The sequence below is a fragment of the Anthonomus grandis genome, unplaced genomic scaffold, assembly GCF_022605725.1.
Source record: "Anthonomus grandis grandis unplaced genomic scaffold, icAntGran1.3 ctg00000557.1, whole genome shotgun sequence".
NCBI classification, from domain to species: Eukaryota; Metazoa; Arthropoda; class Insecta; order Coleoptera; family Curculionidae; genus Anthonomus; species Anthonomus grandis.
The window spans coordinates 6,757-29,870 of NW_026088537.1; the positions used below are offsets into that span (position 1 = coordinate 6,757).

Consider the following 23,114-nt stretch of genomic DNA (forward strand, 5'->3'; position numbering starts at 1 on the left):
ATGTCCTATGTTCTGATTGTCATGGCACGCTAGATTAAACTTAAATTATTCGAGGCAGAACTATCAAAAGTTGACATATGAGATGTCATTGCACTCACAATGTCACATACAGTTAAATATTTTAAAAAATTCCGTTACTCAATTAAACCGCTTTTACAGATAATAAAAACAAAACGCTGACGTTATCATTTAGCATTTGTCAATATTACCAAGAAACGATAGGTTAGAATCGTTTTGTACAAAGCCAACCGTAATTAAAAGACCATTACGTTAACGACACAGATAGCCTCATATTGTACCGATAACTTGATGGGCTTTCAAGTGATTTTCTTTTGTTTTTTTTTATTAATTTACCTGTAACTTTGGATCTCCCAAGGGCTGAGACATGGAGAGGGACGAGGAACTTTGGGCTCCATCCAGCTCTAGATCGGACGAACCCGAGTTTAGCGGATGAAAGACGCTGTCGTGCGATACGCTCAGTCCCGGGTGCATACTCGTCGAGTTTCGCACGTCGTGACTGAAAATTAACAAAAAAACTTTAACAATTTCAATTAAACAAGTACGAGCTTTGATCAGTTGGGACCAGTAGAAATTTTCCTTAATTTTGACCAAGTAGAAAGTTTTTTAAATACAATTCAAGTCGACATAACCATTGAAAATTGTTGAGCAGTTGCCCTGACAACGCTACTCACCGCGTTATACGTCTTACAAGCTTTGAGTCTACGGTTTTTGGGGTATCATGCTTCACAGAACCATGATGTGATAAGCTCTCTAATATATAATATGACTGCAGTTTTACTGAAATCAGACCCACAGGAATAAAGTTTTAATTGTCACGTGACTTTAAAAGGCAATACTTACAAAATTTGCTACAAATTAAAATAATTTGTTTCTTAAATTAATCCCGAATACCAAACTTCAATCAAATCGGACCCATAGAAAAAAAGTTTTGATAGGCACGTGACCCTCAAACTCAATATTTTAAAAATTTGCTAATAATCAATAATTATTTCCTAAATAAACCCCAAAAATACCAAATTTCATTCAAATTGGGCAAATACCAAAAAAATTACCACATAAAATAATAATACCCATTAAATCCCGATTAGATTTTTTTTTTATCATTAGGACCCACTGTGTTGTAATTTTTGTCTAGCAAAATGCCTTCTATAGACCACTGTGTCGCATGAATATTATATTATATTACAGGGAAAATGCTAAAACGTCAAACGTTGCCGAATTATCACGGCTAAAAGAACCCGTTTTGGTAAAAGATATGCACATATTCGGATTCTCCAGTGTCTCTTGAATAATTCCATACCAATTTCAGGAAGTTCTGACCTATTTGAAGCATTTTATCAATGAAATTAGGAAGCAAGTCCGAGCCGATTCATCCACGTTGACGCCATGTTGTAAAAGTCGGCATTAAAAACGCGCGCAGACGTCAAAATCGACCATTTTCAGACGATGATTTCGGGTATAAAAAAAGGTTTTTACCTTATGATTTGTACATGGAAAAATATTATAAAGCCTTAGGAACAGTTTAACATCAATTCTGGACCGATTCCAATCGGTTTTAGTAGTTAAATTTCGATTATAAAAAGGGTCTTTTTTCGCCGTTTTCGTTGTCATGGAGACGCCGGCCATAACACCGGCCATAGGTGACTCGAACGTCGCTCTTGTGTGAGTAGATTTTTAGTACTTCTTTGGAAAAAAAAAATACTTTTAGGGTACTTGTAAAAATAACGAAAAAATGAAATTTTAGTATGTTATAGTAAAATGAATGGCGCATCTGCTCGATTGGTTTTGGTTCCTCTATCACATACCGGGTGCGCATAATTAATTTCCAAAGTCAAAAAATGTTAAAAAATTCATAACTCAAAAACGGTTTTACTTAGAAGTACGGTTGAAATTGCAAAACATTCTGCTTATTATACGCTACAAACCGTCCATAAGCCATTTGGCTCTAGGAGGCGCCACTAAAAAGTTATTACGGCTGAAAAAAAAAAAGTGTGAAAAAGGGTATTTTCAACTGAGCGCCGCTCACCCTGTATAAATGATAGCGTTAAACTTAATACTTTGTTTTATTCGGAAAGAGTGTAGGTTTAATTAATCCAAATGAAATTTTTTTAAATTTTGCACTATAAAAATTTTACACGGAAAAAACTAAAAAAAATCAATTTTTTGGTTTTTTTTTTATTTTTTTCCAAAAAAAGTCCTTAATAAAAATTGTAGTTCTCGATAAGGCAAACATATCTTCTTTGAGTCATTATTTCCGGAAAACAACTGTTAAACCGTTAGAGGGGCTAGAGTATCACTCATGTCTGAAACTTTGGACATTAAAAAAAAATACTTCCCGTATGCTGAGAATAACCAAAAACTATACCGCACTGTCTCACGTAAACCCTAATCGATCTGTAAAGTTTCATAACATTCAAAGAAGCGTTGCGACCTGTAGCGAATTCCCATTGAAAAAATTGGAGAAAAAAAAAATGTTTGACTTTGAAGGCGTCCTAGTCCTAAACAAAAAAACAAATGAAAATTTGTAAATAATCAGATTAAAGCCTCATATTTCTAGATTATAAAAAGGTGAAAATCATTTCTCTACCGTAATTAGAAAAAAAGTTATAGGCACTTTTATCCGACGAGTCCCGAGGTCGTGCGAAAACTCCAAAAAAGAAGCGGCCCTAACAAACGAAGGGCGAAAGTCTCTAAGCTCTAAATAGCATTTGACGACCCTGAAATGACCTTGAACATCACGTGACACCGACGCGCATGCGAACGTACAATTCACGCCCTTTCGATTAACGGTGTAAAATATTAGAAGAATTAAAGTTGACCTTGAATTTTAAATGCAAGGTCAGCCTCAAGGTCATTTATTCAGGTCCTCATCCAAACTTGAAATCCCATGAAAAAGGCAGAATTTAAAATAATTATATGCTTATCTCTTTTTAGCACACGACTTTTGCCATAAGTTCATCTCTGTCTAGCACTATAAAAGTAAAACTGAAAAAAATAAAAGCCTACTAGACTTCTGAACTGAAAATATAATTTAAATAAAAGAGCGCCCTCTTACGGGAATTTACGCGGCACAACGAGTGTGACAGGGAGAGAGAGACTTACGGCTAAGACCATGTGCCAGACAGAGATAGGAAGATGGTTGACAAAAATAAAAAAACATGTATATCAGAGGTATTTAAAAAAAACTTATTAGTTTTCTTGATCTGTCCATCTTTGTCTATATAGATCAGTGATACCAGACAGTTCTCTCTGTCCCACTCATTGAATTAAAGAAAGTGTGATGAAACCGAGAACAAGATGGCGGGGATTTTTTCATAGAAGTGAGAGAGACAAACTTGCGTGTGAAAGAGAGATGAGAGAGAGTCTCACTCATAATAATTTACTCGGTACAGTTGACATAAAAAACATTTTAAAATAATGATATGCCTATCTTTTGTTAACACACGACTTTCGTCATAAGTTCATCTTTATCTAGCGCATTATACTATATCAAAAAGGACCAATAATAAAGTTTAATTTTACTTATCCGTTTACATTTTTTTATATATCCGTTTTTGTCTTACACATCAATGGTGCCATACAGTTCTCTCTGTTCCACTCATTAAATTCGATAGTCCGAGATCGCGATGGCAAAGATGTTTCATAGAGAGGCACTTATGGCGAAAACCGAGTGTCAGACAAAGATGGGTTAATTCACTTCTTAACATTAAATTTAAATAAAAAAGCGTCCTTTGATGGGAGTTTTTGGCAGGCACAACGAGTGTGACAGAGAGAGTTTTATGGGTAAAATTGGGTGTCCGACAGAGATGGGTAGATCCTATGTACGTTTTCTCAGGCAAAATGGACGTTTATTCAGTGAACTCGGAGGTAATAATATAATAGAAAAATTCAGGTTTGTATTTTAAACATGATGATGGATTTTAGGAAACAAAACGTCGAACTTGCAAAAAACGATGTATAAATTAGTGTTTTTTGATATCTCTATCTTTGTCTTACGCATCGATGACGCCATAAAGTTATCTCTGTCTCACTCATTAAATTACAGAAAAGAAATCATAATTATTAGAAATCGTTCTATGACGAAAACCGGGTGTCAGACAGAGATGAGTTCGTTTACTTCAAAAGGAAATTTAAATAAAAGAGGCATCATTCATTTTTTTTATCTATCCATCTTTGTCTTAGACATTAACGACGCCATACAGTTCTCTCTGTCCCACTCATTGAATTACAGAAAATGTGCCGTAACCGAAATCAAAATTAGCAACCAATTTATGACAAAAATTGTGTGTCAGACAGAGATGAGTTCGTTTACTTCAAAATGAAATTTAAATAAAAAAAGCATCATTCATTTTTTTTATCTATCCATCTTTGTCTTAGTCATCAACGACGCCATACAGTTATCTCTGTCCCACTCATTGAATTACAGAAAATGTGCCGTAACCGAAATCATAATCAGCAACCAATTTATGACGAAAACCGCGTGTCAGACAGAGATGGGTTCGTTTACTTCCAAATGAAATTTAAATAAAAAAAGCATCATTAATTTTTTTTTATCTATCCATCTCTGTCTTAGACATTAACGACGCCATACAGTTATCTCTCTCTCACTCATTATAATTACCTCCTCACTGGTTCCTCGTCGGTGGACAGTTCCTCCGTAGACCGACTGCGAGGTCCCTCCGTCTCCCTCTGCTCCTGATGCGAGTGCACCACGTGATCGTCGCTCGTTTTCTGCTTTTTCCGGAACCATTTCTTCGGGTTCCAGAACTTCCGCTTCGAGACCACTGGAAATAAATAACGACTGCGATATCAATTGGGCAAGCTCAACGTTTGCAGCACCAAAGATTGAGATACTATTATACCTTTAACAAGACACATCTCTTCTACGCCCTACCGAAAACCACTCAAAGACTCAGTAATAAAAAGAAAATACATCCACACAAACTAATGCATGGCACAAAGCAAAATTATTTTCTCGCTCTCTCTAATTGGGTTAGACGTAAAAGTCTGTTTCGTTAAAAAAAAAAAATCTCCATAGTTTAACACAGATGAGCGGCGATAAATTGAATTGTTGTTACTGGAGCACGTCGGGACTTGACTCTGAATCATTTATCTGAAATTCAATGACTCACCACCGTTTACATAACAATGTAACTGTCGAGTTTTAAGAGAAAACAAACGATGATCGGAATTAAACAGTTAGTGAGGAAAAAATTGGTGTTTTTATTTGGTATGTTATGGAGTATTCGGGTTCTACATAAAATTCTACTGACTATACAGAAAATAAGGTTTTTCTTCCAGGCATCCCTTGTCTAGTATTGGGCCTCTTGAGTTTCTACCTCAGAAGAGAAAACAGTATTAATTTCCCTTTAGGATACGTTACATATCGTCGCTGTAGCACTATTTAAAAAGGTTTTTCTTCCAAGAATCCCTTGTCAAATGTTTGGACCCTTTGGGTCTTTACTTCAAGCCCTTTACCCAAAGCTATTTACTTCTTTATCGAAGTGCCTTATATCATAATAAATGGTATTAATTTCCCTTTATGATTTTGTATATACTATGGCTGTGGTCCTACTTAAACTACAGGAAATGACGTTTTTCTTCTAAAGGATCCCTTGTCAAGTATTTGGGCCCTAAACTACTCAAAAGTCATTTTTATTGGAAATGTTTTATATTATAAATAACAATAACAGTACATCCTCTATAATTCTCTAAAAAAATGTTTGATATGCACTGGTTTGCACCTTGATAATTAAAAAGATACAAGCTAAAAAGAGACGGAACGTGGCAAATTCCAGTGACCATCAAAAGTTCAGTTGAACTTATGTTTATATTAAAATGATTTTATAGAAAATATTATGTTAGTCCAGGTACTCCTGTAATATCTTATCTTCTACAGTCCGGATTTTAATGATATTTTCGATTTTGGTACTAAAAAACCTTCTGAAAATCTCAAGCACAAAAACGCTGGATGAAAAATGACGTATGAACTCGCTTTAAGTTAATTGGTACTAATTTTCCTTTACGTTGCTGTACATAATATAGCTGCAGTCCTATTTACCTTGCAGAAAATAAGGTTCTTCTTCTAAAAATCCCTTGACAAGTATTTGGACCCTTTGGGTCTTAACCTCAAATTATTCAAAGTCATTTCATTTTTTTATTATTGGAAGTGTCTTATATTATATTAAACCATAACAGTACATCCTCTATAATGCAATGATTAATATACGGGGTGTCCCAAAAGTATGGACACACCCAAAAATCTTGGGCGCTAGAAAAAATCTTTAAATACAAAAGTTTTGGGGAATCAATCGGTGCATCTGATGGTGAGTTGAAGGTCAAAGCGTTCAAGGTTATTTTCTTTCTTTCGGTTTCTTTTGACCTCGTCAAGGTCACGAAAAAATAATAATTTTATTACTGTTTTTGAATATTATTGTTTTAACCTTGCCAAGGTTACAAAAAAAAAAAAAAAAGAAAGAAACATCTGAAGGTAATATCTTTTCTGTGAATTATTAGGCTTTAAATGACCTTGAAAATGAAACTCCTCAAGTGCATATTTTGAAATTTTTTTTGTCAACGTAACGACATTTAAACGTTTTTCTCTGGACTATTGACCTTTAAATAACCTTGAAAACTACCTCTGCAATATCGAATTTTTCAAAATGTTGTCAAGGTTTTAAAAAAAAAATTATCTTTAACCAACGGTTTAAAAAAAAATCTTCAAATGACCTTGAAAATGAACCTCTACAATTCAAGTATTTAAGCGGTTTTTAACCTCGCCAAGGTCATTAAAAAAAAATTAAAAAAAAAATAAAAATAATTAAATAAAAAAAAAAACAACGTAATACCAATTTAACGGTTATTTCTGGACATTTGATTTTTAAGCGACCTTTAAAATTAACCCCCTCAACTTGATATCTATTAACAATGTTTTTTTTTTGACCTTGTTACAAAAAATATTTTAAATAACATTTTACCCGTTAAATGTTTCGGCCTTTTTGAACCATCAACCTTTAAATGACCTTGATAATTAAGCTCTCTAAGTTACCAAAAAATAATTATTTTATTACTGTTTTGAGTATTATTCTTTTAACCTTGCCAAGGTTACAAAAAAAAAAAAGAAGAAACATCTTATATTTTTCGCTTTTTTGGGCTTTGAAATGACCTTGAAAATGAATGAAACTCCTCAAGTGCATATTTTGAAATTTTTTTGTCAAGGTTACGAAAAAAACATTTAAACGTTTTTCCCTGGACTATTGACCTTTAAATAACCTTGAAAATACCTCTGCAATATCGAATTTTTTAAATAACATTTTTTAAATTTTGTCAAGGTTCTAAAAGAAAAACTTTAATCAACGTTTTAAAAAAAGTCTTTAAATGACCTTGAAAATGAACCTCTACAATTCAAGTATTTAAGCGGTTTTTTTAACCTCGCCAAGGTCATTAAGTGACCTTGAAAATTAACCCCCTCAACTTGATATCTATTAACAGTGTTTTTTTTTTGACCTTGTTACAAAAAATATTTTAAATAACATTTTGCCCGTTAAATGTTTCGGCCTTTTTGACGAAACACGGACTTATTTTAGAATTTTCCGCTCTTTCAGAATCCGGTGTCAAAAACAGGGGTTCCCATTTAAAAAAATCGCTTTAACCTTCAAATGACCGTGAAGGTCAAGCTCAAGGTCAAGTTTAAGGTCACCATCAGATGCACCGATTGATTCCCCAAAACTTTTGTACTTAAAGATTTTTTCTAGCGCCCAAGATTTTTGGGTGTGTCCATACTTTTGGGACACCCTGTATTATAAATAAAAAAAAAAGTTTGATATGCACTGGTTTGCACCTTGATAATTGAATAGATACAAGCTAAAAAGAGACAGAACATGGCAAATTCCAGTGACCATCAAAGATTTATTTGAACTTTTAGTTGAATCCTTTCCTAACCTAAAATTTTGATTTTTTTAAATTTATATAGTAGGCCATGACGAAATGACATTAGCCGGTTAAACTTAATAAAATGAAAGGATACATTTTCATTAAATTGGTTAAAAAAAAAGTATTTTATAGCATCAGTTTATATAAAATCAATTTATTTGGAAATCCCATTGATAGATCTCTTTCTCTCTTGCACTCATGGAGTTCTTATGGGAAGTACTAGAAGGAGTAATCGGACATGCAAGTGCGATACCTCATTTTAAAGGCAATTAAAAATAATTTTTTTAAAAATGAGAAAAACCAATATGGCGCCCATAAGAAAAAATAAAGTTGATGATGATCGAAAAAAAAAAACGAAACGTCGGATTTTTTTTTTTTGCGTCATGTTGTAGGACATAAAAAGTGGCAATGAAAAACTGTTTTTAGTTTTCCGATGTCTCTTTAAATAAAGCCGGTAGAAGGTAAAAACGATTTTGACAATTTTCGGTTTTTTTCGGATAACTCCGGAAGTATCCCTATATTTCTTAAACGTCATCTTATTAAGCTCCAAATTGCGCAACTGTGCCTCCATTTAACCGGCCCCGTAACTCTTACGGTTTCCGAGATCCCAATGGTCACCCTCGAATTTGAGACACCCTGTACATAATATAGCAGTAGTCCTATTTACCCTACAGAAAATAAGGTTCTTCTACTAAAAATCCCTTGACAAGTATCTGGACCTTAAAAAAAATGTTTGATATGCACTGGTGCACGTGGCAACAAGACAGCAGTTTGATACAAGCTAAAAAGAGACAGAACACGGCAAATTCCAGTGACCATCAAAAGTTTAGTTGAACTTCAATGATTTTTATAGAGAATCTTTATGTTTGTTTAGTCCATGCAGTTGCTCCTGTAATATCTCCTCTTTTACTCTATGGATTTTAATGATTTTTTCGATTTTGGTATCTAAAAATCCCATAAATCAATAGTAATTTCTCGTACTCTCTCACTCTCATAGAAAACCAATTTGAAAAATTAAAGAGTGAATATCAAGCATTTTTCCATATGTCAATGAAATAGGAGTCTCCACTGAACCGCTTGCGTTATGCGCATGATACAACACTTGACAAAACACTCAGGACTCGTCGAGAATATGGTTGTTCGACACTTAACAGTAAGATGGCGCTCGATGTCCAAAACATCCCAAATTGGGAGCAAACATATACATAAACAAATCAACTTTTCTTACCGATTTGATATTTTTTGCCACATAGACACATTATGAAGGTACCCACATCTATATACGATCCGCGGACAACTTTCTACACGCCTACCGAACGATGGGCGAACCAAAACTAAATTCAAAATGACAAAGGTAACTTTATTTTATTAAGTTAATTGCCCGAATGGGTCGGCTCAACGGTATTATGTAAAAAAACAATCGCACAACATATTAGAACGGATCTTTTATACAATATATAAATTTAAGGTGAATATTCTGGTTGGTTTTAACCTCGTTTATATAGTTTGAACCTACACGCGTGTCGTTCCCAAAAAGCCAAATATTTTAAACAGGTTGAACTGCTACAAGTTGGGGTATGGTCAATATATATTGATCAGCCCTTGTATATTGTGCAATAATCAATTGTTGTCAGAGAGAGAGAGATAAGAGAGGGAGCAACTGGGAGTGTAAGATGAAGAGAATAATGGTCCAGGAAATGAAGGGTCCGAAGGTAGAAAATAGGTTAGGAAAAAGTTATGTGCTGCCCTCCTAGGGTGATGAAAAATTCACTTAACACGTTTTTCAGCAATACCTCTTAAATAACTCGGAAAACTGGAATCCTAGGAGAAAAAATGTCGGAAAGAAAGTTAAATTTATTTAAAAAAATTCATATAACACATTTTAGTATAAGGAAGATTTTCGCTTGAGATCCGTATGCCAAGTAAAAATTTATATTTTCTTAAAAAATTATTTTCAGATAGTTCATAATTTATTAATCTCTCATGAGGGAGTCAATTTTTTGTATCCTCGTTGGTCCGTTTACGGATGCCGAATGGAGTGTATGGCGCGTTGCCTAGGCGACGCCTAATAACTATGAGACGTATGACCAACAAGAGGCAAAAACAAAGACTCATTAAAAAAAAAAAATCCTGTATATTATTTTTCAATTATTGTAAAGTTTAATTAAAATTAATTTGACCTTAATTTGATAATTTTTAAACGAAACGAAAAAATAAACATATCGGTGACCTTGGGAAGGTCCCAAAAAAAAAACTTGAACCTATGGGGTGGGAGGAGGAGGGTTATTTCCAAGGTCATTTGAAGGGTCCGGAAAAAAAATTACGTTAAGATGATTGTTTTTTTTTTTGTGTGCGACCTTGGCAAGGTTTTAAGAAATGTTAATTTTTTTTGTCGCGAAAAAAAATCTGTTTTCATTTGAACTTACGAAGCTTAATTGTCAAGGTCAGTTAAAGGTCGATGGTTTAAAAAGGCCGAAACATTTAACGGGTAAAATGTTATTTAAAAGATTTATTGTGACAAGGTCAAAAAAAAATCCTTGTTAATAGATATCAAGGGGGTTAATTTTCAAGGTCGCTTAAAAATCAAAGGTCCAGAAATAACCGTTAAATTGGTATTAAACGTGTTTTTTTTTTAAATGACCTTGACGAGGTTAAAAAACCGCTTAATAACTTGAATTGTAGAGGTTCATTTTCAAGGTCATTTAAAGATTTTTTTTTAAACCGTTGGTTAAAGATAATTTTTTTTTAAAACCTTGACAACATTTTGAAAAATATCGATATTGCAGAGATAGTTTTCAAGGTTATTTAAAGGTCAATAGCCCAGGGAACAACGTGTAAATATTTTTTCATAACCTTGAAAAAAAAATTCAAAATATGCACTTGAGGCGTGTCATTTTCAAGGTCATTTAAAGCCCAATAATTCACAGAAAACATATCACCTTCAGATGTTTCTTTCTTTTTTTTTTTGTAACCTTGGCAAGGTTAAAACAATAATACTCAAAACAGTAATAAAATTATTATTTTTTGGTAACTTAGGGAGCTTAATTATCAAAGTCATTTAAAGATCGATGGTTCAAAAAGGCCGAAACATTTAACGGCAAGGTCAAAAAAAAAATTGTTAATAGATATCAAGTTAAGGGGGGTTAATTTTCAAGGTCACTTACAAATCCAAGGTCCAGAAGTAACCGTTAAATTGGTATTAAACGTGGTGTGTGTTTTTTTTTTTTTTAATGACCTTGGCAAGGTTAAAAAACCGCTTAAATACTTGAATTGTAGAGGTTCATTTTCAAGGTCATTTGAAGATTTTTTTTTAAACCGTTAGTTAAAGATAATTTTTTTTTAAACCTTGACAACATTTTGATAAATATCGATATTGCAGAGGTTTTTCAAGGTTATTTAAAGGTCAATAGCACAGGGAAAAACGTTTAAATGTTTTTTTCGTAACCTTGAAAAAAAATTTCAAAATATGCACTTGAGGAGTTTCATTTTCAAGGTCATTTAAAGCCCAATAATTCACAGAAAACATATCACCTTCAGATGTTTCTTTCTTTTTTTTTGTAACCTTGACAAGGTTAAAAGAATAATATTCAAAACAGTAATAAAATTATTATTTTTTGGTAACTTACGGAGCTTAATTATCAAGGTCATGTAAAGGTCGATGGTTCAAAAAGGCCGAAACATTTAACGGGTAAAATGTTATTTAAAAGATTTATTGTGACAAGGTCAAAAAAAAAACCTTGTTAATAAATATCAAGTTGAGGGGGTTAATTTTCAAGGTCATTTAAAAATCAAAGGTCCAGAAATAACCGTTAAATTGGTATTAAATGTGTTTTTTTTTTTATAATGACCTTGGCAAGGTTTAAAAAAAAGCCTTAAATACTTGAATTGTAGAGGTTCGTTTTCAAGGTCATTTAAAGATTTTTTTAAACCGTTGGTTAAAGATAATTTTTTTTTGTAACCTTGGCAAGGTTAAAAGAATAATACTCAAAACAGTAATAAAATTATTATTTTTTGGTAACTTAGGGAGCTTAATTACCAAGGTCATTTAAAGGTCGATGGTTCAAAAAAGCCGAAACATTTAACGGGCAAAATGTTATTTAAATGATTTGTTGTTACAAGGTCAAAAAAAACACTGTTAATAGATATCAAGTTGAGGGCGTTAATTTTCAAGGTCATTTAAAAATCGAAGGTCCAGAAATAACCGTTAAATTGGTATTACGTGGTTTTTTTTTTTTTATTTAATTATTTTTTTTTATCTAATTTTTTTTTTTTATTTAATTTTTTTTTTATTTAATTTTTTTATTTATTTTTTTTTTAATGACCTTGGCAAGGTTAAAAAACCGCTTAAATACTTGAATTGTAGAGGTTCATTTTCAAGGTCATTTGAAGATTTTTTTTTAAACTGTTGGTTAAAGATAATTTTTTTTTAAAACCTTGACAACATTTTGAAAAATTCGATATTGCAGAGGTAGTTTTCAAGGTTATTTAAAGGTCAATAGTCCAGAGAAAAACGTTTAAATGTCGTTACCTTGACAAAAAAAATTTCAAAATATGCACTTGAGGAGTTTCATTTTCAAGGTCATTTAAAGCCCAATAATTCACAGAAAACATATTACCTTCAGATGTTTGTTTCTTTTTTTTTTTGTAACCTTGGCAAGGTTAAAAGAATAATATTCAAAACAGTAATAAAATAATTTTTTTTTGGTTAATTACGGAGCTTAATTATCAAGGTCATTTAAAGGTCGATGGTTCAAAAAGGCCGAAACATTTAACGGGCAAAATGATTAATTTAAATGATTTGTTGTTACAAGGTCAAAAAAAACACTGTTAATAGATATCAAGTTGAGGGCGTTAATTTTCAAGGTCATTTAAAAATCGAAGGTCCAGAAATAACCGTTAAATTGGTATTACGTTGTTTTTTTTTTTTTTTTTATTTAATTATTTTTTTATCTAATTTTTTTTTATCTAATTTTTTTTTATTTAATATTTTTTTTATTTAATTTTTTTTTTTATTTAATTTTTTTATTTTTTATTTTATTTTTTTTTTTTTTTAATGACCTTGGCAAGGTTAAAAAACCGCTTAAATACTTGAATTGTAGAGGTTCATTTTCAAGGTCATTTGAAGATTTTTTTTTAAACCGTTGGTTAAAAATAATTTTTTTTTAAACCTTGACAAAATTTTAAAAAATTCGATATTGCAGAGGTAGTTTTCAAGGTTATTGAAAGGTCAATATTATATTACCTTCAGATGTTTCTTTCTTTTTTTTTTTTTGTAACCTTGGCAAGGTTATAAGAATAATATTCAAAAACAGTAAAAATTTGAAATTTTTTGGTGACCTTGACGAGGTCAAAAGAGACCTTTATTAAAATTTGAAGTTGTGAAAGAATTTTTAACGTCGAGGGTTCAAAAACAACGAAATTTTTACCGGAAATTTTGTGACCTTGAGAAGGTCAAAAAAATCAGTGTTAATAAATATCAAGCCGCGGAGTTAATTTTCAAGGTCATTAAAGATGAAAAGTTCACAAACAGTTTACGATAAATATTTTTTTCTTGGTGACCTTGGCAAGGTTTAAAAAACCGTTCATAAAGAGGTCAAAAGTGTTCAAAGGATAATTTTACGTTAAAATAGCAAAAAAATTTGATGACCTCAATGAGACCAAAGAAAATCCGTTTACAAAATTTCAACTTGCGAAGATTAATTGTCAAGTTCATTTAAAGGTCAATGATTGAGAAGAAGCAACAAATTTAAGGTTAAAATTTCTTTTTGACCTTGGCAAGGTTAAAAAAAATTCAAACAATATTTTAATAATTTTTTTTGTATGATCCTGACCTTTGTTCGCCAAAATTTGAAATTGCGAAGTTTAATTTCCAAGGTCATTTAAAGGTCGAGGGTAAATTTCGCCATTACAAAAGAATCCATTTACAAAAGTAAAATTGTGCAGTGACTTTCAAATCACCTTGCACCGTCTATATTGATCACCCCTCGTACAATATTGTTAGAGAGAGAGAGAGAGCGAGAGACAAACAAACAAGGCAACTCATCGACGTGTAACAGACAAAGACAAAAAGAGAATAAGTGACTTAATCAGTGCTTCGCTCTTCAGTTTGTGTTGGTTCCTAACGATAATAATTTCCGGTTAACTTTATGTCATACAATTTCCATTGTTTGAGGTTTCACAGTTTATTCTTCCTGGTATGAAACAATTGAAAGTGGGATTTCCCTGTTTCCAGAAAATCCAGACCTACAATCACTGTAACAGTTTACAACATAACCTCAATGTATTAAGCGTCTCAATCAAATAGGAGAATGTCATACATTTTAAGGGTGATAACACATAATTATGAACAAATGAAGTCATGATAATAAGGATGTTAAGCACTAAAAACAAAAGAATCTCACTTATGGCCAACTCCTTATGGACTCTGGATTGACCAGGAGACCAAGTGACCGACCTATGGATTCCCACCATATTCACTGGTCAACTGAAAAACAAATGAAAACCAACACACACACACGCCCAAAACTAGACCGCATAGAAACAACACAAAATCGACTGATTTATCAATAAAAGATCAAACAAAATCATAATAAAAAGCCGCTTATCAGCTGCAATTAAATTATATAGTGACGTTTCGATTCGACGATCATCAAAGTACAAGGGAAATTAAATATGCGTATGGGCGTATACAAAGTTATCAATTAATTAGGAGGATTAGTAAGGAGCACTTAATCTGGATGGTAATAAATTATTATTAAGTGCTCTCGTCTGTATGGTCCTCTCGATTGTAATCAGTGTCAAAAAACACTTTTCGGATCCACCCGGTATGTCCTACTTGATAAAAATGTGTTAATTAAGTAAGTTTAATTAACGGAGATGCAAATACCGCAAGTGCCGTTACGGTTATTACGGATGAGAGACATCGACGTGGTGCGAGCGAGGTGATGGTGTTAACGAAGAGAAATTATTTTAATTTTTTTTTTTTAGAATTTTTAGTCGAGGTAATTAATTTTTAACAATCAGAATTTTCTATTACGATGTTTTTTTTTGTTTAGTTAATGTGATTTTTATCATTATATATATATTTTTTTAAATGAGAATTTCGTTTTTTACTATTATTTTTTCATTTATTTTAATAAGTAAATAATAAAAAGTGACATAGAAGAAAGTAAAAAGTGATAGTGACAAGGGTTGGGATCGAACCAGCAACCATTGAATGAATACTGAAATGTCCGGACGGTAACGCTATCTGGAGGTCCCAGGTTCGATCCCCATTGCCGTCAAATAACTTTTTTTTTTTAATTTGTCATTGTCGTCGTTTTTAAATATTTTTTTTCAAAATATTTTTTAATAGTTAAGGTGATATAAAAAAAATGAAAAGTGAAATATACACCGATATAATGAAATTCTATAAAAGTATTTTTTTTTAAATTAAAAAATAAAAAGTGACATAAAAAAAGTTAAAAAAAAAAGTGTCAACGACTGGGATCAAACGAATACTGCGTCAGTTCAATCAAATTTTTGTGTTTTTTATCATTTAAAAATTTCTTTTTAATCAAAATGTCATTTTTTATTATTACGTTTTTATTTATTTTAATAATTAAAAAATAAAAAGTCAACATAAAAAAAATGAAAAGTGACAACGAGTGGGATCGAACCTGCAACCGGATGAACAAATACATACTGAGATGCCTTAACGGTAATACAATCTTGAGGTCTCAGGTTCGATCCTCATAGTCGTCAAAAAACTTTTTTTTAAAATTTTTGCAATTTTTTTCGTTTTTAATATTTTTTTTTAAATAAAAAATCAATTTTCACTCATATTTTTAATTTTTTTAATAATAATTATTAAAGTGACATATAGAAAAAATAAAGTGATAGTGACAACGATTGGGATCGAACCTGCAACCATTAAATGAAACGCCCTGACTAGATAATTATGATCTTGAGTTTAAAGGTTCGACCTCCATAATGGCCTTTAATCAATTGTGTTTGTTTAATTTTTGGGATTTTTGTCATTTAAATTTGTTTTTCTTTATCAGAATTTAATTTTTTATAATCATTTTTTATTTATTTTAATAACTCAAAAATAAAAAGTGATATAAAAAAAATAAAACGTGATAATGGCGACAGTTGGGATCGAACCTGCAACCAATAATGAAACGCCCTGATTGTAGGTATGATCTTGAGGTTCGAGGTTCGAACCCCAGAGCCGTCAATCACTTTTTTTTCTAATTTTTACAGTTTTTTTTTTTTTTATTAAACAATTGATTTTTTTTCTCTAATTACTTTAGAAGACTTTTATGAAACCAGTTTGTGTTTTACGTTTAAAAAGTCTAAAACGAATTAAAATAAATACGCCCACAACTGACCAAGTGGTACCGTTACACCTCTGGGCTAATTGATATTCATGCCACGACCGCGTTTTACTATTTGGACTCAAGAGAGAGATTCTCTTATTAAGGTGTTATTGTTTAAGGTTCACTCATTTTAATTAAAATCCAGTAGTCACTTGAATAATTAATATACGTAAACACGTTGAAATGCAATTTTGCATCGGGATGATAACAAAGTAAGAGCGGCTGAATACCTTCGCTTGTTCGAGTAAAATTCAATTGGCACGATTCCAGTTTCTATAAATAAACAAACGAACGATGATGATTGCGGTACATAACTCTCTAGAGAGAATATGCGGAAACCAGAGTATTTTATATTATAATAAAGTTATCAACGTTTATTTTAAATATTTAAAATCTTTTCGCTTTTATTAATGTTTTAATACGTGAAAAAAAATTAAAAAGTTACATAAAAAAAAATTAAAATAAAAAAAAATTTTAATTGGCGACCGCAGGGGTCGAACCCGAACCCTCCGGATCAGAATCGATGGTCTTAGCGCATCTCGTTATGCGTTGGTCCCCGGTTCGATCCCAACCGAGGCCACTATCACTTTTTTTTTATGTCCCTTTTTTATTTTTTAGCTATTGAAAAATTAAAAAATAATTATAAAAAATGAAACTTTTTAATATTTTTCGGTTTTGAAACAGGTTTTTTTTTAATAAAAAATGAGCCAAAACCTCATAATGCAACGACGCACGTTTAAGTATCCTTCTAGCGAAGAATTAATGGGCGTAATGAAATATTCAAAGCTCATTGAGGGCCCCCTTTTTCCCTACATTCTTTTGTTTTCCCCAAACAATGGATTATGTGAATTTTTAATAAATTGTTAAATGTTGAAAATTCAAGGAATTATGTAGGTATAACATGGAACCAACTTTTTTATCTAGGGCCCCTTGGAAATGTTTGTTGTCAAGGAGGCATAGAAATGTAGGACTATATGTTCTCAGGCTTCTTTGATTGAAAATTGACCATTTTGACCGTCATGTCAGGCTAGATTAAAATTTAAACAATGAATGTTGCAGGACCAGTGCAGTAAGAAGTCTGACTCATACTCATGGAAAATTCAAGAATATGCAGAGAAGAGAAGAGATATTTTTTTTTATAAGAAAAATTAATAAAAAGTATTTTTAAAGGAAAAAAAGTGAATTCATATGGATTGACGACAGCAGGGATCGAACCTTGGACCTCAGGAGTGTACTCCATAACGTCATTGCATTTTAATATTCGCTCGTTGGTTGCGGGTTCGATCCCAACTGTCGCCACTATCACTTTTTTTTATACACACTTTTTTATTTTTTAAATAATAAAAAACTGAAAAATAATGATAAAAAAATCATATGCTGATATTTGTTTTTAATTTTTAAAAGCACAAAAACAATTTAAAACTAATTGTTTAGTGACAAAAATACTTTTTTTAATTTTTAATTTTTTTTTATTTAACTTTTGTGTTTTTTAAGTAATAAATTAATATAAAAATTGATGTCTTAAAAGTTGCTTTTGATTTTTAAATCATAAAAAGCACAAATATTCAAAAAAAAAATAGCTTAAATATATGTTTTTTAATTTTCTAAATATTAAAAAATAATAAATTAAAAGCACAAACATTACAAAAAGAAAAAAAAAGTTGACTGACGACCACAGGGATCGAACTCCAGACCTCGGGATCATAATCCATAACGTCCATTGCCTTAACGTCAACGGATTTCATAATCGATTGGTCCTCGGTTCGATCCCAACTGTCGTCATCATCAAATTTTTTTTATGTCACTTTTTTATTTCTTAAGTAATAAAAAAATTAACAATATCAATAAAAAATTGCATGTTAATGTTTTTTTTTTATTTAAAAACATAAAAACCCGCATTAAACATAAACAATTTCAAATTAACTATAATAGAACCAAAGAGTTTGACTTTGACAGAGTGCTAAAAATGTTGATAGCAAGCAATTTTCTCTCATTTTCAACTACATTAGGATATCGTTGACGTAAATTTTATTAATGAAACATATAGTCGTCTCAGTCTAACACATACTAATAATATATTGACATAAAATTTGAATTAGAGGAAACCCTTACCGTTTTTCTCGATGTCGGGCTCGTAGTCCTGCAGGGGGGAGGATTCGCGTACACACGACATAAGGCTCAGGGGTCCAGCCCCCGAATGCGCCCCAACAGTCGTTGACATCTGAAAATAGAAAGGAAATAGCTCTGTCACTTTAAATTCTTACACCGAGCGAGAGAGACATTTCAATTTTATTTTATACATTTAATATTTTACCGAAGGGAGAGAGACTTATTGAGTAAAAGAATGACATATGATGAAATATTTCAGTTTTCCAATTATTATAATCTGGTCTGCCCTGACCGCGTAAACGCAGTCAATTTCAAATCCAGGAAGCTGGCAAATTAATGTTCTTCTCAGCCTGGCACACTAGATGAAATTTTAATATTGCTCAAGGTTCAAAAATCCCAGACACGTGCCCCAACTGGAAATTCATTAAGTCATTGTTCTAGAGGTCATGGGGGGGGGTTTTTTTCATTGTCGGGGTCAAGTTCAATCGCCATCGATTTCTGGATGACGGCACTCACGCAGCATCCCGACAACACAAGACATTTTTATAGGGTTATTTATCAGTTTGGAAGTAATGACTTGCCATCATTCACTTCAATGAAAACGTTGATTGTTTAGAAGCAGTTTGGAAACAGTTAAAAGATGATTCATTGTAAAAATTGCTGAAGATGACCAACAATCAATCATTAATGTTATTTCAAAATTTCTTGACACAAAGATTGACATTTTCATTTGTGGAGAAAAGACTTCCCGCGCTTTCTAACCTGCTGTGAATAATATGTTGTTCAACAAAAAGGGACATATGGAGAAGTAAATGATTTTGGTTGAGTAAGATGGAACATGGATTGAAAAGAGAGCAAGGCAGTCTGAATACCTTATTCCATTTAGAACCTTATCACCAAAACAAACATCATAGTACTCTCTTCTATTTGTCTGATCATTAGAAATCATCATGTAGAAAGAAGTGTACCTACCTGATCTTGCAAGGATTAATCTTAATTTTATGCTGAATACTTTTATGAGACCATATTGCATTAGCAAACTCAATTTCACAAGAATTTCATCAAATATTATAAACTTGGATGATCAGCTATTTAACTCCAATATACAAATTTCGAAATAGTGAAGATATTACAAACTATAGATGTTGATTGAATATTCCCAAATATTCAATCAATGCTATGGGCCACTATATAACCTTAGCACTTACATTATTTGAAAAAATTGTTACTGTATCTTTATTGAATTATGTAGGGACAATATGGGTTCCTTCGCGGAAAGTCTATTATTCTCGATTTGCTCACGTATGTTCGATATGGTCATTTTAATTCAGAAATTGAAAAAGTTAAAGCTCTAAGGACATTAGGATTTGTGAAATGTTGTACTATTGATCCTTTATCTGTACACTGAAATAAATATATCATTCCATATTCAGACTTTTCCTCTGTATGAAAGTGGGACGCTTATACTTGTCACAAGTTTTATCACCTTTAATCAACCCTATATAGGGACACAATCATAATCATAATCATAATCATAATCATAATCATAATTTTTATTGATGCCAGTAATATACATTTTACACAAGTCAAAAAATACATAGGTAAAGTCAAAACAGACTACTTAACAGTACTAACACTAAGAACATTAAATTAAAATTCGACTATAACTAAAACAATAAATGATGTTATAAAAACACAGTAAAATCACCTTAAAATATGTGGTTAAAAAACTCCTCTAATGAATAAAAAGCATTCACTAATAAAACTTTTTTGATTTTTGTTTTAAAACTGTTTAGAGGTAAGTATTTTATTTCAGAGGGAAGAGCATTAAATAATTTTATTCCCCAAAAGCCCGGTCCATCCCGACACCTTTCCAGACGGCAGTAAGGAGGTACAAAGTCAGTTCTATGGCGAGTATTATAGCCATGTATATCTTGGTGAGTAGTAAAAGACTGAGTATTACGTTTAACATACAGAAGGTTTTCCAAAATGTACACTGAGGGCAGGGTGAGAATGGCAAGTTGTTTAAAGGCTGCCTTGCAGTCCTCCCTATATGCAAGACCAGCTAGTACCCTTATCACCCTTCTCTGTATACCGAACACACGTTTGGTATCAGATGCATGTCCCCAGGCTAGAATACTATATGACAAGTGTGAATGGAAAACACCAAAGTATGCAGTTCTCAGAACTGCTGCTGAGACCCTATCACTGAGCCCTCTTATTAGATAGGCAGCTTTGTTTAGCTTTAAAGTCAGTTGGTTGATGTGATGACCCCAATGTAAACGTTGGTCTAGTGTGACTCCTAGGAATTTAGCTGTGTCAGCAGACTCCACCTGCCCAAGTTCCCTCATAGAGAAAATGATTTTAAGTGTCTTATCTGAGTTCATGAGAAGCCGATTGCTGCAGAACCAGCTTTCAACTCCTTCCCGCGCCACCAGGGATCCCTCCAGGGAAGCACCCAGAGTGTCAGCCCGAAAGGATACTGTGGTGTCATCGGCAAAGAGAGTAAATTTTGCATATTCACTAATTAGTGGAAGATCATTGATATATATTAAAAAAAGAATGGGTCCCAGAATTGACCCCTGAGGCACACCCATTGTAATATCGCCTATTGCCGACGCCACCCCAGCAAAACTCACAGACTGACACCTGCCCTCAAGGTAAGATTTCATAAGTTGAACGCTTGATGGACACAAATCTGGGCCTAAAGTCATTCATTTCCAGATCCTTTTAATTAGCAATTGTCTCTAGATTTGTAATTTACTTTATTATTGTAACTTAATGGACAAGTTCTGTGAATAAATAAAAATTTATTGACATTAGCAGACTCTATGTGAAAATTGAATCACATATTTTGTATCTAAAATGCCATATAATTAATTCAAGTTCCATCGAGAAGGCCCTGTTCATGTCCGACAATGACTATACAAACAACAGATCTATCTTCGGGATCCAATCATAGTGGCAATGATTTATTTATATTTTCAAAGTGTGACAGTTCATAGAAATCAATTGAAGTGTAAAGAGTGTTCCACCATATGTGCTTTCGAAATATCCCAAGATCTGAGGACCCATGAGGATATTCCTCGGATTGAATCCCGGAATGTCTTCCAGTTATTAGGGTTGTCAAGTACATTTTCCGAGGAGTACTTAAAGAAAATTCAAATTAATTATTTGGGCACTACATAAGTGTGTTTTACACATAAAAGAGCTAAACCAAGATACAGTAAAACCACTGCAAGTAGGATCTTGTTGATTCAGCCTGTACATATGCATGACATGTGCCCTGCATCACAGACAAGTTCTAACTCAGCTGTTTACCCCATAAAATAAAAAAAATTAAACACAAACCTTATTTCTTTTAAATGAAGAATACCTCGGCCGAAGCACTAATAAATAAATTATTCGATCATAAGGAGAAAGAACAGGAGGCACTCACAGGCACATACACACACCACAAAACAAGTTTTACAAACTACTTTGTATGAATTAAATTGATGTAGTTTAATGGTTCGTTCGCTCGCTTGCTCGGTTAACAGAACGAGTTTGTTTTGTCCGTTTATTTAATAAATTAGGAAATTCGAGACCATTTTTTTATTAAAAGAATTCATTTTCACGATTTAATAATTTTTTCACGACTGTTAGTACACGAGTCCCGAAGCAACCAACGTCAACTGTTGACTGTTTTGACACCATTACTAAGCCGCTTCCCTCACCCCTCCCGCCCATAAAGCAAAACAAACACGTTCGTTTATAGCTGGTCGGAGTAAGTTTGTCTCTTTTTAACTAATTGGTAATAATAGTCACAGTTAATTAAGTCTATCTCTCTCTCTCATGCTGTATGTGCGGTCGTTGAGTCAGCGGGTCCAAGAAAAGAGCTATAGGACAGGGGCGGCCTTAGCCCATTTAAATTTATACTAAAATGAGTTTTTATAAAAAAAAAAATAAAAATTAATGAGCGATTGAAGTAAAACTGCTTTAGCTCCATTTATATTTATGCACAATTTCCGTAAATGAATTGAATTGACGAAACAGTGGGCTGCCAAGGCAGTTGTGCATATAGGTCTTCTGATGGACCCGTCATGCCCCACCGGGGGTTACCAGAGCCCAACGGCCTTAGAGAAACCGATAAGGCTCTCTGGTCTGAAGGACTTAAAGTCGCTCGGTGCACTGAAAGTGTTACCCAAGTATTTGAAACTGGCGCGCGTGAGTGCTGGGCACCAGTGTGGCCAGATTTCTCAAAGCCTTGTCGCCAGATATACCGAAATTTATTGCCATTTTCATTTTTAACCTCACCAATAGAGGGCGCGCGCAAAAAAAACATTCTGTTATTTCAAATCATTTGTTTTCTTCAATTTCACAAAAGCTGTTCACAAAATTTTATTACGTAATCTGCATCTGTCATTACGTCATTTGCATGTTTTTCTAGGTCAGATGTCAGATTTGTGAGCGCTCAATCCAATTTCGCACAATTTACAATAGCTGGAAGCCTCTGCGTTGGGATTGGGATTAATTGTGAGCCAAGCTATAATAACAACAATGTTCTATTTCTACATTAGCACACCAACCACTATATATTAATGTATCATCGTTGTCTGATACCTTTATTTAAACAATGGTATTATGTATCAAAAGCACTGTGTGGATCATGGAATACTGTTATCTAAGCTCGATAAATATGGTTTTAGAGGC

General features: G+C 32.7%; 1 protein-coding gene across 2 annotated transcripts; it reads right to left on the bottom strand.

The window, feature by feature from the left end:
- Positions 1 to 332: 332 nt before the first annotated feature.
- On the bottom strand, positions 333 to 22,104 carry LOC126749724 (uncharacterized). 2 transcript variants are annotated; one of them, XM_050459409.1, is made up of 4 exons: positions 21,774 to 22,104; positions 18,426 to 18,534; positions 4,643 to 4,805; positions 333 to 517 (listed from the first exon to the last, which is right to left on the bottom strand). In XM_050459409.1, exons 2-4 carry the CDS (start codon positions 18,532 to 18,534, stop codon positions 346 to 348), a joined length of 444 nt encoding a protein of 147 aa, XP_050315366.1. In that variant the 5' UTR covers positions 21,774 to 22,104; the 3' UTR covers positions 333 to 345. The 2 variants fall into 2 exon arrangements, with proteins under 2 accessions (XP_050315366.1, XP_050315367.1); XM_050459410.1 differs by lacking the exons at positions 18,426 to 18,534; positions 21,774 to 22,104 and adding an exon at positions 14,355 to 17,799.
- Between the last annotated feature and the right edge of the window lie 1,010 nt (positions 22,105 to 23,114).